The sequence below is a fragment of the Dipodomys spectabilis genome, unplaced genomic scaffold (genome assembly GCF_019054845.1).
Source record: "Dipodomys spectabilis isolate Male_0828 unplaced genomic scaffold, ASM1905484v1 ptg000504l, whole genome shotgun sequence".
Classification (NCBI taxonomy): domain Eukaryota; kingdom Metazoa; phylum Chordata; class Mammalia; order Rodentia; family Heteromyidae; genus Dipodomys; species Dipodomys spectabilis.
Genome location: NW_024871181.1, coordinates 3,398,272 through 3,414,711, shown reverse-complemented (window position 1 = coordinate 3,414,711; position 16,440 = coordinate 3,398,272). Strand labels below are relative to the sequence as shown.

Genomic DNA, 16,440 nt, shown 5'->3' with positions numbered 1-16,440 from the left:
GCTACCTCACCACTGAGACAGAGGAGCACCCCACAGTGCCTGCTCTTGGAAAGGAAGCTGGTGCCTGTGGGTTTACCCACTCCATATCTAGCCTAGACCTGCCTGGGAGCAATATGGACTGAAGAGTGAATGAAGTCCTTACAAAAGAGAGTCATCCATAAGCAGTAGTGCATATGGAGTCCCTACCCCTATCCCACTTCCCCGCCCTCCACTTGCCTTTTACAGGTGAACCCATCGAAGCCCACGAGGCAAGGCGTGATGGCTCATGCCTATAATCCCAGCTGCTCTAGAGTTGGAGGTCAGGAGCATGGTGGTTCAATGCCAGCCAAGGCAAAAAGCAAGTTAGTGAGATGACATTTCAATCAATAAGCCGGGCAGGGTGGTGTGAGCCTGGGACCCCAGCCATAGGGGGCCCTAGGTTAAAAGAATCACAACCTGAGCCAGCCCAGACAAAAGCAAACCTCCATCTGAAAAATTAACTGAAGCTAGAAGAGCTGAGAGTGTCACTCCAGTGGCAGAAATCCTGCTTAGCAAGGTTGAGGCCTTCAGTTCAAATCCCACAACCACCAATACATATAAAACCTATGGTCATCACGAAAACCAAGCCGTTCTAGGCCTCTTCCGTACATCCTCATTACAGGCTGGGAAACTGAGGCACAGGGCGTTTATCAGTGCCGCAAAGCAGCAGCAGAGGGCAGGGATCACAGCCCAGGCAAGCTGGCTCGGAAGCCCAGACGCCTATCCAAATCACCATCTGCTGATGGAAAGAGGGATCCAGAGCCTGCCGTGCAGGAGGCAGTGCCCGTGTTCCTGGACACCAACCCGGACTTGGTTTCCAACACCGTCGGAGCCCACAGCTTTCTGTCGGGGTCATCTCGGAGAAGTCGGGCCTCCGGACTCCAGGCGAGGCCAAGCGCCGTGGTGGCAGACCCAGTTTCGGCAGTGAGAACTGGCAGCAGTGCAGCTCCCCACCAGGGTCAGCCCGCCCGCCTGGGGCTTCTCCCTTTGTCCCCCATGCCAGCCCCACTCAGCCCCCACGCAGCTGCCAGGACCCTGCCTCCCGCCCGCCGGCCGCACCTGGCCTTCCTGGCAGGCCGCCCCAGGCCCCTCACGGCGCAGGGCCTCCCCCAGCTCGGAGAAGCTGCCAGCCTGTGCCACAGCCGGCAGGCAGGCTCTGGCACCACGTGCCACCCCACCAGGCCTGGTGCTCCGGCAGCGCTGCTTTGGGCTCGAGGCCCTGCACAGCCCATAGAGTTGCTATTTTTAATTTAATTGGAGAGCGGAGAGGAGCGATGGTACCCAGCGAGGGAATTTTAAAAGCTTTCAGGGTGGGAGAGAGGGGAGAGAAAGGGAAGAAAAGTTTGTAATTATACACCAGGCAGCCAGATTTGATGCTTGAACAGAAAGGTTAAATGTTACATTTGGAATAAAATGAAAAAAAAAAAAAAAGACTTGCAATAACAAAAAGACTTGCAATAACAGTTGCCCAGAGCTAAATAAGGAGCACACCCCTTGCCTATTTCCCCTCCAGGTCCTGAGCTCCTTGGACTCATTTCTGAGGTTTCCGCCTTCATAGCTCAGGTGTTCACAATGTACCAAGCCTTATGTGCAAAGATGGCTGCCCAGGGTGCCGGTGCTGGGCCTTAGCTCTCTCCACACTCCAGCTTTCACCCAGGCCGGGGAAAATCATGAATTATCACCACTTAGGTCTGAGGAAAAGGGGGAAGAGAAGGCCCAGAAAGCTGACAGTCAACTGGTGCTATCAGTGAAAATATGGGCTTTAGGATGGATGGATGGATGGGTGGATGGAGGGGTGGATGGATTGGCAGTAGACAAAGGGATGGATGGATGGATGGTTGGATGGACTGGCAGTAGGTGAAGGAATGGATGGATGGATGGATGGATGGATGGTGGATGGATGGATAGATGGATGGTGGATGGATGGATAGATGGATGGTGGATGGATGGACTGGCAGTAGACAAAGGAATGGATGGATGGATGGTGGATGGATGGATGAATAGTTGGACTGGCAGTAGGTGAAGGAATGGATGGATGGATGGATGGATGAATAGTTGGACTGGCAGTAGGTGAAGGAATGGATGGATGGATGGATAGATGGATGGATGGATTGGCAGTAGACAAAGGAATGGATGGATGGATGGATGGATGGATGGATAGATGGTGGATGGATGGATGGATGGACTGGCAGTAGGTGAAGGAATGGATGTATGTATGTATGGATGGATAGATGGATTGGCAATACATGAAGGAATGGATGGATGGATGGTAGGTGGGTGTATGACTAGATGGGTGGGTGAGGGGGTGAGTGGATGGGTGAGTAGGTGGTTAGATGGATGGGTAATTGGTGGGTGTATGAGTAAGTGGGTGAATGGATGGATAGATGAGTGGGTAGCTGGGTGGGTGGATTGATCCATGATGGATGGATGGATAAACAGGTATCTGATGAATGGAGGGATGAATGCACAGATGGTAAGTGGGTGGGTGGGTACATGGGTGGGTGTATGGATGGTGAGAGGGCAGTGGGTGAGTAGATGGTTAGATGGATGGATAATGGGTGAGTAGGTGGTGAACTGGAGGGATAGATGGGTGAGTGGATGGTAAGACTGGTGGATGATGAATGGATGGATGGATGGATGGATGGATAGTTGAATGAGTGCAGGGAAGGATCAATGAACAAGTGGGTGGACCTTGGTTCAAATCAGTCCTCTGCCAAAGAACACACTGTGCGGCAGTTTACCCAATACCTGTGGTCCTCTTTTTCTTTAAGTAGTGATTCATATCATTGATGTACCACTTCCCTAATGCGAAAAGCTCCCTTCAGCCTTTTCCCACAGGAAGCATGGTTATGATGCGCAAAGCTGTGGCAGCCATTTAGTGACCATGCCCCACCACACCTCCACACTCACGTGGGAGGCCGGGAATACAAGGAGTCTCAGGTGATGTACTCCGATTCCCTGAGCTGTGCCGGTGTTGCTGGAGACAAGTCTGCTTCAGCCACTTTAAGTCTAGATTTCCAGGAATTCTGAACCCATGCCTACCTTTAAACGCATGACTAGCCTGAACGTCCGTGCGAATGTGAGCACGTACGGAGCTGGTCTGAGCTTTGCTCTTCTCACGTGTGAGCAGGGACACCTAGAAGTCATTTCAGAGAGTGCGCAGTTGGTGCCATGACTGCAGACTCACCTCAACGAGAGGCAAGATGGTGCTGGTTGTTATTGCTATTAATGCTTCTGGTTAAGAAGAGACTGAGGTCAGGCCACAAAATGTGCATTTTCACATATCATCTTTTCATGCATTCCACAGTTTTCCAAATGAGACAGGTCCTGCGTCATCTTCGCACCCCACAGCCCCAGGGCTGTGGAAGGGGAAGCATGGCACCCCACTGCCCACCCCATGAGACTTCCAGGTAGCTCAATTTAGGGAAGGGATGGCCTGGAGCTCAGGTCTGACTCCAAAGCTGGTGCCTGAGCCAGGCTGGTGCTGAGCTGTGTCAGCACAAGGTCAATACCCCAAACCCTCAACTCCTTCACCTGGGGGGGTGGTGCAGGGGATGGGTAAGTTTGTGGCTGAGAGACTATGGTTCACAGGTTCCTATACAAAGTGACCTCTGCACCCTCCAAACTTCACCCTGGAAGCTTGGGGGAATCTTTAAGGTTTAGACCCTCAGCCATCATCCTCCCCAGTCCTTAGCCCCAAGCTGCCAAGAGACCCTTCCAGAAACATTGGGTCACACACAGGTTGACAGCTGAGGCTGGATACAAATCCCAGCACTGCCATTTTGTTAGGAAAACAAAAACCTTTGCTGGGTACTGGTGTCTCACACCTGTCATCCTACCAACTCAGGAGGCTGAGATTGGAAGATCGCCATTCAAAGCCAGGCTGGGCAGGAAAGTCCATGAGACTCTTATCTCCAATTAACTACCAGAAAAACCAGAAGTGGCGCTGTGGCTCAAGTGGTAGAGTGCTAGCCTTAAGCAAACAATCTCAGGGACAGTGCCCAAGCATTGAGTTCAAGCTCCACAACTGACAGAAACGAAAAGAAAAGAAAAGAAAAGAAAAGGAAGAGAAAAGAAAGGAAAGGAAGGAAGGAAGGAAGGAGAGAGAGACAGACAGAGAGAGAAAGAAAGAAAGAAAGAAAGAAAGAAAGAAAGAAAGAAAGAAAGAAAGAAAGAAAGAAAGAAAGAAAGAAAGAAAGAAAGAAAGAAAACAAAACAAGATTCATTGGTTTGGCCATGAGTCCCATGCACCTAGCCTCACTGACTCCAGAGGTCGGCTCACAGCAGGCTGAGGAGGGAGAGGACTGTTATGGATGGTCTCCAGAGGTCTTCAGGGCAGTGCAGCCCATCACAGGAAGCCAGGCCTCCAGCCCCAGATCACATCACTTCTTTACATTGATTTGTTTCATTTATCACCATCTGAGGCAGGCAGCCGACCCTCCACCTCCGCAGATTCAAACAACCACAAACAGAAAAAAAAATTTGTTTTAATGCTTCTGGACCAGGAATGGTGATGCATGCCAGTAATCCCAGTCCGCTATGCAGGAGGTGGAGGTAGGAAGCTTATTGTCCAAGGTCAGCCTGGGCTAGAGCACAAGACTTTATCTAAAAAACAAACTAGAAAGAAAGAGGATGTGGAGGTGCGGCTCAAGTGGTAAAGGCATCTCACAGACTTTCTTACCCAGGCTGTGAGTACCGGTGCCTGGCTCTACCGTTTTATCTAAGGGACATGAGCATGTTTACTTATTGTTTCTATGTCCTCATGGAGGGCTGTAGTTTGGGGAACACAAGCCTCATCTCTTTTGTATTGGGGTTCCCCATGGCTCAGCACAGTACCCCACACATCCCAGGTGTTCAAATGTATTTATAACACACAGGCTTGTTAGAACACCTGGGAAGGAGAGGCAAAACATGAAGCAGAAGAAATTGTCCCCTTGGCTCAGTGATAATCGCCAGTCACAGACACATTCCCCTCCTCCCTCTCCTAGGACCTGCCCTCGCCTCTGCCTCTTAGATTCCCTTCCCTGGGCCTCCCCAGGCAAGGTACCCTACCCAGCCACCGCAACATCCAACACTGCTTTCAAACAACTGCTTTATTTGCACATCAATCGAGATCACCTACCACAGAAAAGCTTCCGGGGCCCCAAAGAGCCCCAAGGACTAAAAACTCCCGCTCTCCCCCCACCCACCCCAACCCAAACTCCCTAGTTAAAAACCACGGGAAGCCTACAGGAAGCCCGGCTTCCCTTCCCCACTCAGCCAAGATCTGAGTAAAACTCAGGGACAGGTGTGGAGGTGGCAGAAGGCCACACCCACCCCAGCACACAACAATCTAGAAAAATCAGAACACCATCACATCACATGGGGCCTCCCTTGGGTTAGATCCCTCTCTTGGCACAAGATCAAACCTTAGAAACTAAATCTGCCCTGAGCTCTGACTTCCCGGGGCCAGTTTACTGCCATGACCCCACTTGGTTGTTATTTGGGGAGGGGCATGGGGGAGGCACAGGTGCTGGATCGAGGCTTTTTCCCCTCCAGATACTCCTCTTTGGTTATCCACTGGGACATAAAGCTGGAAAAATGGGCCACAATGGACGCACCCAGCCAGACGCTGAAATACCTGTTTGGATTCCCCGTGACACTGATCCCACGGAACGTGGGGTAGATCGAGCCCAGGTCATTGAGCAGGCGCCTGACGAAGCAGGGGTACATGGTGTTCCCACCACCGAGGATCACGGAGGACAGGAGCATCTCTCGGCTGGAGGAATCACAGGCATTGACTACATCCTTGATGGCCTGAGGGAGGCCGGGCCCTGGCAGGCCAAACTTGTGCGGGTTGAAGAACATCTCAGGGGACAGGATCTGCTCAGGGGTCAGCCGCACAGCCTGGCCATCCGGGAGCTTGTAGAAATCCTTGTCAGAGCAGGCAGGCAGGTCCTGGTGGAAGTGCAAGGCCTCTTGCAGATGATGGGGCACATAGCACTTGCTGTTCTGCGTGGTTATGACCGTTTTCAGCTGGAACACGTTTCGGCGATCGCATTTGTCTTTGAAGAGGCTCTTGAAGAGATAGTCACAGAGGTCCTCCCCACCCAGCTCCACCGTGAGGCAGCTGGTGGCCAGGGGGTAGCCTAACTGGAAGGATTGCACCCGAGTGAGGCCAAAGCCACAGTCGGCCACCACGCCGGTCAACAGGCCCGATGAGTACAAGGACATCTGCAGCTGGTCAGCCAGCAGCAGGCGGGGCACCTGTAGTGACTCGAACATGATCTAAAATGGGGAGAAGGAACATGGGACTGTTTCCCAACAGGGGACCCAGGCCCTCCTGTCCCTCCCACCCCCCTCCCCCCCCCACACACACACACTGGGCTGTGTGCTCAGCTCTTGGAAATGAAGTGACAAGCTGATGCCTTTGAGGACCATCCTCAGGGCACAGTGCCTGAAGATGCCAGGCAGGGAACTCCTTATATCCACACTGTGGGAGTAAGGAGGGGGTAGGGGTTCTAGAAGATTCCAGGCAAAAGCCAAAGCTGTCCTCAGGGGGCTTGTGTGAATCAGAATGATGACAGGATGAGAAGAGCTGGCTGGCTGGTTACCGGGCTACGTGAGGACAGGGGAGACAGGGAAACTTCTGCTAAGAAGCTGAGGTGGCAAAGCCATCACTGGCCCATAACGTGGAAGGGGGAAAAAGGAAGAGAAGACGCTCAACTGTCTGGTGGATGAGCCAAGTTTCTATTTTTTTTCCCACAAAAACTTTCCAAATGTCAAGATAAAACTGAAATTCTGACATTCAGGGTTTGGAAACGTGCCCAGGCTGATTTTCTCCCCCTGAATCCCTACAGCGTCCCTTCTCTGAGCCTCCAGCTCTGCTGCAGCCCGCATCCCTGATATACAGGTGAGAGAGGCCGTACCTGTGCCTGGCACAGTGGGGCCTCTCCCCCCTCACCCTCCGATAAGCACCCCGAACAGCTGGCGAACCTTCTAAACTAAAACAAAGCGGCAAGGCCAGCACAGTGGCCCACAGCTGTCATCCTAGCTACTCAAGAGCCTGAGATCTAAGGACCGGGGTTCAAGTGAGCCGGGGCAGAAACGTTTGTGGGACTCTACTCTCCAATGGACCACCAAATAAACCAGAAGTGGAGAGCCCCAGCCTTGCATGGGAAAAGCTCAGGGACAAAGCTCAGGCCCCAAGTTCAAGCCCCAGCACTGGCAATTAAAAGACATCAAAAGATGATCGGTCAACATTCGTGGAATTCCAGAACAACCAACGCCTCACTTTCCACCAAGCCTTTCTTTCATTACCATTACCCACCAACAACCTGTACTCCCCTTCACGCCCACCCCACTCCCATTTCTTTCCTTGGGCCCTGGGTCGGTGCAGTCAGGCAGAAACAATAGACATTATGGGAGGTACAGCGCCAGCCCCGCCCTACCCCTGGCCCCGCCCCGCCCCTGGCCACTCCTATGTCCACCCACTGCCCCAGGCCCCGCCCACTCCCAGCCCTGCCCCACCAGGCCTCTCCCGGCCCCGCCCCTGCCCCACCCACCCCCTGGCCCCGCCCAGGCCCCGCCCACTCCCAGCCCTGCCCCACCAGGCCTCTCCCGGCCCCGCCCAGGCCCCGCCCACTCCCAGCCCTGCCCCACCAGGCCTCTCCCGGCCCCGCCCCTGCCCCACCCACCCCTGGCCCCGCCCAGGCCCCGCCCACTCCCAGCCCTGCCCCACCAGGCCTCTCCTGGCCCCTGGGCTGGCCCCGCCCCTGACCCCGGCCCCGCCCCCCGGCCCTCCAGGCCTCACCTCGGCCGTCTTCTGAGAGTCCTTGGACTCCTTCACAGGGGACTCAGTGACCAGCACGGGGAAGTCGTCCATCAGGGAGTTCAGGAGATAGGACCAGATGTGCTCCACGCCTTCCCAGTTGCAGATGCGGCCGCGCTGCACCGGATAGCTCCAGGACCTGGGGTACCGGCTGCTGATGCCCAGGCCCACGCGCCTGCGCTCGGAGCTGGGGCCCGGGTTCTCGCGGCACGGGGTGTAGTGCACGATGTTGGGGGTGACGCTGGTGGGGTCGTTCAGGCCCGACAGCCCCGCTTTCACCATGCCAGAGCCGTGGTCAATGATGAGGACTCTCTTGGCCATCGCGGGGCGGGAAGGGGGCGCGGGGCAGCCGGCACCTGCGCAGGGAGAGGGTGACCCGGATGTCTCCCACCCCACACTCCTGAACCCCACAGCATGGCCTTGGCCATCCGGGACCCCACACCTCCCACCCCGGGCCCACACTTCCAGACAGGGGGCAAAGCCTGTCAGATCACTTTTTTCTTTTCTTTTTGCCAGTCCTAGGACTTGAACTCGGGCCCGCGTGCTGTCCCTGAGCTTTTGTGATGAAGCCTAGCACACTACCACTTTGAGCCACAGCACCTCTTCTGGTTTTCTGGTGGCTACTTAGAAATAAGAGTCTCAGGGACTTTCCTGCCCTGGCTGGCTTCAAACCCAGATCCTCAGATCTCAGCCTCCTGAGAAGTTAGGATTACAGGCGTGAGCCACCAGTGGCCGGCATCAGATCACTATGGACAGACCCAGCAGGAAGCTCTCACTCAGGAAATGCATGGCAGACGTGGGCTCACATATTTGAGCTCACGGGAGACAAAACATACCCCCAGGAGCCTGCCCTGGCCAGCCACTGCACCAGCTTCTCTGACAAGAAGGCCAAAGCCACAGGTGCCACTGCAGGGTGAGTCACCGCCCTCCAGCAGGGACATTCTCCTAGTGAGGTGGCTGATGGAGGAAAGCCAGGCCCTGCCTGAGATGTGGCCCCTCCCCAGCCAGGGTGTGTTCCTCACCCATGGAGGAGGCCAGAAGCCGCCCACAAGTCAGGCAGGTGCCCTCCCACCTCCCAATGGGCAGTAATATCAGCCCCAGCAGTGTGGCACCAGGAAGCAGAGGGCCATGGAGAAAGGTGGCTGATCTTGGACAAGAACAAAGATACCCATCCATATGCCAAACTCCAAAACCCTAGCTGCATTCATCATCCCTAACAGGAAAAATAACGATAAAGTCAAGCTTGCTGCTGTGACTCACACCTGTGAATCCTAACTATTCGGGAGGCTGAGATCCAGAGAATCACTGTTCAAAGCCAGCCTGGACAGAAAAGTCTTCAGGATTTCATCTCCAAATAGCCTGTAAAAAGCCAGGCTGGAGACATGGCTCAAGGGATAGAGCACCAGCCATGAGTAAGAAAGCTGAGTGAACATGAGGCCCTGAGTTCAAGTTCTAATAACAAACCAAAAAGAACCCAAAATAAATTAGACCCAAAAGAGGTAACTGGCAAATTGCACCTTGTCAAAAACCAGCTTTTTTTTTTTTTTTTGGTAAGACACTGTGAAGACAGATCTGTTCATTGGCAGAGACGAAACATTTACAAATCCTACATCAGATAAAGAACATAATCCAGCAGAGCCGGGAAGAGTCATAACTCAATGGGTTGAGCACTGACTAGCCACCCCAAGGCCTTGAATTCAAACTCTAGTACCCTCAATGGACTTGATCCAAAAATCACAAAACTTTCCAAAACCCAAAAATAAGAGCAGCGGACTGATTTTTTTAAATAAGGGTGAAGATTGGAAATAGTTAGTTCAGCAAAGAAGACAGATGAATGGACAGCAGTCCCACAGAAAACTACGACCCAGAGAAATGCAAACTAGGTTCACGCAAGAGCCTACATGCACCAGGTGTGTGGTCATTTATTCATAATTGCCCCAAGTGAGAAACAAACCCAAACAACCTTCATCTAGTAAGAAACAAACCAGCTTTCACTGGATGGAATATTGCTATGCAGTTAAAAGGCACAAACTCGCCAGTCACAAACTGGCCAGTCACCATGACTTATGCCTGTAATCCTAACTACTTAGGAGGCTGAGATTTGAGGATTGTGGTTTGAAGGCAGCCCAAGCAGGAAAGACCTTAGGCCTCTATCTCCAATAAATTATTCAGAAAAAAGCCAGAAGTGGAGCTGTGGCTCACATGGTAAAGTGCCCAGGCCCTGAGTTCAAGCCCTAGGACCAGTAAAACATTTTAAAATAAGAAAGGCACCAACTTCTGACCGACACTGGAGCGTGAACTAATGAATCTCAAATGTATTGAGCTGACCGAGACACTCAGCTGCATGATTCCCCCTTGATGACTCTTCTGGAAGAGATAAAACCAGGAGGACAGAGAGTGGACCAGTAGCCACCAGCAGCCGGAGATGGCGAGGGCCTGATGGAAGGGCCATGCCGGCCTGGAGGGCGGGAGGGGCTGTGCCGCCCTGCTGTGCAGAGGGACACATGGCAGGCACTCGTCCAAACGCCCACAGGATGAGCTCTTTCAGGAGAACTTTGCTCTAAGCAGAAATCACTTACGGGGCACTGCAGCAATGCACTCGGTGCCCTCAGATGATGCAGCGGTCGGTGGGGGGGGGAAGATGGCCACAGCCTGGGCATTTCCAGGGGGGCCCTCGGCCGCCAAGGCCGCACTCTGGGCTGCCATCCACCGGTGCTCTGCTCGGCTCCCGTCCCCAGCAGCCACTGCCTGTCACTGTGGAGGATGACAGCCGCTGTCAGGCCCTGGCTGGTGCCTCTCCGCTGTCACCACCCTGAGAGCAGAGATGGCGCTTCCGGGCCTCTAATGAGCTCTGACATCCGACGCCGCAGAGCCAGGAAGAGAGGACAGGCGGGTCAGCCTCGCCTGCCCACGCGGCGGTGGGGTCCTCAGGCTGAATCATTGAGGATGACAGAGTGCCCAGGATGACAGGCATTCCTGGAACTGCTGGACCCCTCCCTGCCCACCCCATGACTGGCAACTGGGGGCGGGGCCATCTCCCTCCACAGGTGTCAATCAAGACGACCCCAGGCTGATGGCCTCCCCGACCCTGCTTGGAGCTCTGAGCAGGGAGGCAGGGTGTAGCTCTCCCTGAGCTCAGATGGGCACAGGAGGCAGGAGGGTTCCAGAAGCAGGGTCCCTACAGAGCACCTACTGTGTGCCCAGGCCTGACATTGTCAACATCTCCCCCCTGAGGGAGTTTGCATTGTCCTAAGACAGAATCTGCAGATACCAACTCAAACACCGTGTGCAGTGGAGACCAGGAAAGCCCAGAACGAGGAATTCAAGAGCCCACAGTGTAGTGTGTGGAAATAGAATCATCACCAAAGGCCTCTCAGGAGATACGTGTGTGGAGGAGGTGAGAGAATATGATCTGTGTCCACCAAGAACAACCAAAGGACAGCAGGTACAAAGGCCCTGGGAAAGAAAGGGCCAGATGAGTTCTAGGAGCAGCCCAAAGGCCAATGTAGTGAGGGAGGGGCAGGGGCTGGTGGTCTGAGTGTTGTCCCCACAGGTGGGCACCAATGGGGGGGCTGAGCGGGGGCCTGGAAGGTCTGTCTGTAGTGGGGGGCTGCTTGAGCTGAGGGGAAGAGGAGGATGAGGAGGACAGGAGGAGATGAAGGAAAGGGGGTGATGATGGTTGCAAGGAGCAGAGTGCGGATACACAAATGAACTCCCATATCTGTGGGTCCCAGACCTCCCACTCTAACTGCATCTCCAAAACATGCGCTGCAAACCCTGTGTCCATGGTGGGCGCACAGAGAGTGTGTGTCACTCATGGTTCTCTGAGGGACCCGTGGCACTTGTGTCATAGTGAGTGCTGCCCATTAGACGTGCCACGGTGTGCGAGGGGACCGAACCAGGGCCACCTCATTCTTCCTGTTCTTCCTAAGAGACTCGCACACCCCTGGCATTGTGATGAGACTTTGATGATGTTGTAGGAGGTTCTGTTGCCCCGGGCAGAGCCCCGGGGGTGGCTGGGCAAATGTTTTATGTATAGGAATGAAAATGGAACAACAGAGCTGTGGAGTGGTGTGGGCCAGCTGGGGTGGGGGAGGGCACAGGAGGGAGCGAGGCTGATCAGGTACTTAGTGCACACATAATTAACATATAACTAATTGACACTAATGAATTAAAAAAAAGGCTGAGCCTTTTATTATGTGACATCAGAAGAATAATGGAAGTATTTTCCCTCCCAACAAGTTTTAGCCACCCTCCCTCTCTCCCCACCTCCCTTCCCCGCAAAGCCGGAAGGCTGGGGCACCCGTAGGGACCATAAGAGGATGGGGAGGGACAGTTTGGGGCGGGCAGGATGGGGGAGTGCATCCAGACAGGGTACGTTTGGGAGGGCTGCTAGCTAGGCGGTGTGAGGGAAGGCAGATGCTTGAACCAGCTGAAGAACCTGGAGTCACAGGGCAATGGAGCTACAGGTCTGGAGGGAGGAGGAGCGTGCAGGGATCGCAGGTGGATTGAACACATGTGCTGCGTGCTTCCTGAGGTGGCCAGCCCTCCCTTCAGACCAGTGCAGGGGGCTGGTGGGCCAGGGAGACAGGAGGGGACCTCGGGGTATGGGGTGGGCATCCCTCAGGCCCCATCATGAAAGAATTCCAGGAGGGAGGACTTACACAGGGCAAGAGAGAAATATGCATCAGATTGAGCCTCATAGAAGTCGCTGGCTATCTTACTCAAGGGGGCAAAAGCCAGGAGAGTCTGACTCAAGCAAAGCAGCAGGTTGAGAGACCCCCTCCCCTGCCCCCCAGACCACAAAGCAGAACTGCAATGGGGGGCTTAAAATGAGAGGACATGGCCCCACACAGTGTACATTCCTTTCCTTCCACCTTCATTCCTCCTTCTTCATTCCCTCCCTTCCCTCTCTTCCCTCCCTCCTTCTCTCCTTTCCTTCCTTGAGAAATCATGTCAAGTTATTTTTCACCTCTCAAAATATGCATGACCAATGAGAGTTAAAAATTTCAGAAATTGCTGATGTATTTCTCTGGACAGCTATGCAAAGAGAGCTGTGTGGGTACAAAGCATCTAAGTGCCGCTGAGGGCGGACATCTTAACTCCAGATCGTTCACTAGAGACAGGTGTGCACAGCACAAACACAAGAGCAACCAACAAAGATACAACATGCCAACAGGAAGTAACACCTCACACAACCAAACATAGAGTGACCCTATGATGCCAGAATACCCGTCTAGGGCATGTGTGTAAAGGATGATCAATCAAGAAAGAGTAAAGGCACCTGCGCAACCACATTCATGCCTGCACTATTCACCATGGCCAAGGTATGGAAACAGCCCAGATGGAGCCCTCAAGGACAAATCTATCAAGAAAAAATTAATATATATTTATAAATTATATATTATACATTATGTACATATATATGCACACACATATATGTAATGGGATTTTACTCGCCCATTAGAAAGAATATTACATCATTTGCAAAGAAAATTATGAGAAGTGGGGTAAGTCAGGCACCGAGAGACAAAGGATTCATGCTTTCTCTCCTATGTGAGGGCTAGAGTTGATTTATAAATGTACAGGTGAAGTGATATGGGGGTTGTAGGCGAGTGTTTACAAACCTATTAACTGAAGCATGGTATTTGCAGGGGAGAATTCAAACAGCATCATTCCTTAGGAAAATGAACTCACAGTCCAACAGAATGAATACTAGGAAACTGGCATTTGGAAAGTACTGAGTGGGGGTCAAGGAAAGGGGGAGAGAAGAATGAAGAGAGGAAGTAGGGGAGGATAGCGTCATAAAACCCAACGCATATCCTATGAAGCTAAGAAAACTGAGGAGAGAGGATGGTTAAGACGGGGGTGAGGGAGAAAGACGGGGGTGAGGGAGAAAGACGGGGGTGAGGGAGAAAGACGGGAAAGCTGATGTTGATCAGAATGCGTTGCACTTATAAACTGATGTGTTGAATGGTAACTGTCTTGTGTCCCTACTTAAAGATAATAAACACATTTTTAAAGGAAATATCAACCATTCTTGAAACACTCTGAACTACGGTATGAAAGACAGAACGTGGAAACGAAAGATTGTTATGGAAGCAAGAAGACAAAAATGGGAGCCTACAGAATCAGCCACAGCAACGACAGCTTTATAATAGCAACGTAAGAGACCCAACTACCAGCTGTCTAGAAGAAACCCACATTATAGAAAATCATAGGATACAGCCAACATACAGCCAGGCACCGCTGGCTCAGGCCTGTAATCCCAGCGAATCAAGAAGCTGAGATCTGAGGATTGCAGGTCGAAGCCAACCCGGCAGAAAAGTCCCTGTGAGATTCTTATTTCTAATAAACTACTCAAAAAAAAAAAAAAAAAAAAAAAAAAAGCTGGAAGTGGTGCTGTGGCTCAAATGGTAGAGTGCTAGCCTTGAGCACAAAGAGGCTCAGGAACAGCACCCGGGGCCCTGAGTTCAAGCCCCAGGACTGACCAAAGGGGAAAACAAAGAAGCACCACAGTAATGAAGCATACTACATACTAATTAAAGGGCCACTTCATCGAGAACATGATCCTAAACATAAATGCCTCAGCTTACAGATATTCAAAACACAGAAAGCAAACACTTAAAGGGCACCAAGAAGCAGAAAAATCCAGACTTTAATTTGGAGATTCCAGCTTTGTTCTCAGCAGCCAACAGAACACCAAGATGCCCAGATGACTGCTCAGAAATTCCCCACCTTTGCTAATCTCCTCGCTGAGCATTATGAAGTGCTCCATCGGACAGCAGCAGAACACATGTTATTTTCAAGAAAAACAGAACATGCAAAGATCAAGTAATCCTGCTTAGATTTTCAAAGAACCAATTTTTGGTGCCATGAGTTTCTTCCATAGACATTTGGTTTTGTTTCTATGTCACTGACTTCTGTCCAAATCTTTATTATTTCTTTCAATCAGCCAGTTCTGGGTTGGGCTAGTTCTTGCTTTTCTAAGAGCTTGAGGTACATTGTTAGTATATTTAAGTCTCTCCTCTCTCTCTCTCTCTCTCCCTCTCCCCCCTCTCTCTGTCTGTCTCTCTCTCTCTCATCTCTTCCTGTCTCTCTCTTTTAATGCAGACACTCATCACTATAACCTTTTGTCTTTGCTGTATCTGGTTTGTAGGAGCTTCTGAAGTTCTGCTCTTCTTTCTCCAATGACCCACTCGTTATTTGACAATGCGTTGTTCCATATCTGCGTGCTTGACCATATTCTTCCGTTTCCTGTTCAGCTGAGCTCTAGTTTTATTCTGTTGTGCTTTGATAGAATATGGGGTTGGGGTGGTGGGGCGGAGGGGGGGGACTATTTCAATTTTCTTATGTTTCCTGAGACTTGCTTGATGACCTAGAATACAATCTATTTTAAGAGCACTCCCCGGGCTACTGAGAAGAACGCATGCTTTGCAGCTTCTGGATGGAGCATTCTGCAGATGCCTGTCAGGTGCATGTGGCCACTGGGAGCTGAGGTCCCAGTGTCTTCTCTGGGACCCCACTGAAGAGTGGGGTATTGAAGTCTACTCTTACCCCTGCGCTGGGGGTATGCTTGGTTTTTAAGCTCAGTAGTGTTTGCTTCACAGAATCAGGTGTGCTGGCACTTGACGCATAGATGTTGACACTTGCTCTGTCCAGGTGAGGCACCGTTCGTTTATTAATATGCAGGGCACCCCTGTCCCTTCCAGGCCTGGCACTGGCTGGAACCTCCTCATCATGCTGGGTGAAGCATCACCTCTTATTATGCCCTTCCTTGATGGTGCCACGCCAGAGCCACGGCTCCATGGCTCTTACGACAGCCCTCGATTCTGTATGTTTCCTGGCTGCCCTCCGTCTCCCTCCCTCCCCGCCCCCCCCCCCCCCGCCCCAGGCACTGTCACAAGAGAGGAATTCACTTCCAGGTTTCCAGCACCTCCTCAGCATATTTTTTTGGTTACATTAGCTTGTATTGAATGAATATATTCTTCAATACACATCGCTTTGCTGGCAGCCGGAACGCCTCGGGGGCTCACCGCCGGAGACTGAAAACCGTCTACTGCTACTCAAGATTGCTGGTCATTCTTCCGCTCAGAAATTCCCACCACAAGATGGAGTCCAAGATCAGCTCGGGGTGCCAGGTGGCGTCTGGTACCTGCAGCCAGGGCCAGGCCCGAGTATCTGCTCCTGTGAGTGTCTCTTTTCCACCTTTCTCTCACTGAGAGCCCTGCCACCACCATGGAGCCCTCCAGATTCACAGTGAGCCTTCCTCCGCAATGCTTCTAACCCCAGACAACCTCCAAATGGGCGATCGCTCCTGCATGGACTGCCAGCCACATGGCTGCCGGTAGAATGAGAGTCCTCCGCCGCCCCGCCCTGAGGGGCTGAAGGCTCTGGTGAGGCCCACGTCATCACAGGGTCTTTAACTGTGGAAGAAGAGTCAGGACAGAGACGCAGACGGGGCCACACGGATGGAGCGAGGAAGGAGACAAAGCCAAGGAAATCCTTCCAACAACAACAACAACCTGGACTTGAGCCCCGGGAGACTCCGCCACGTTTCCTCCTGTGTGGCTGACCCCAGGGTGATGAGAACACGCACCCACGCTGTGTTT

At 52.5% G+C, this 16,440-nt stretch overlaps 1 protein-coding gene across 1 annotated transcript; it reads right to left on the bottom strand.

The window, feature by feature from the left end:
* Positions 1–5,496: 5,496 nt before the first annotated feature.
* Positions 5,497–8,149, bottom strand: Actl8 (actin like 8). Its single transcript, XM_042669721.1, has 2 exons — positions 7,811–8,149; positions 5,497–6,285 (listed from the first exon to the last, which is right to left on the bottom strand). The coding sequence occupies exons 1-2, from the start codon at positions 8,147–8,149 to the stop codon at positions 5,497–5,499; spliced, it is 1,128 nt and encodes a 375-aa protein (XP_042525655.1).
* Between the last annotated feature and the right edge of the window lie 8,291 nt (positions 8,150–16,440).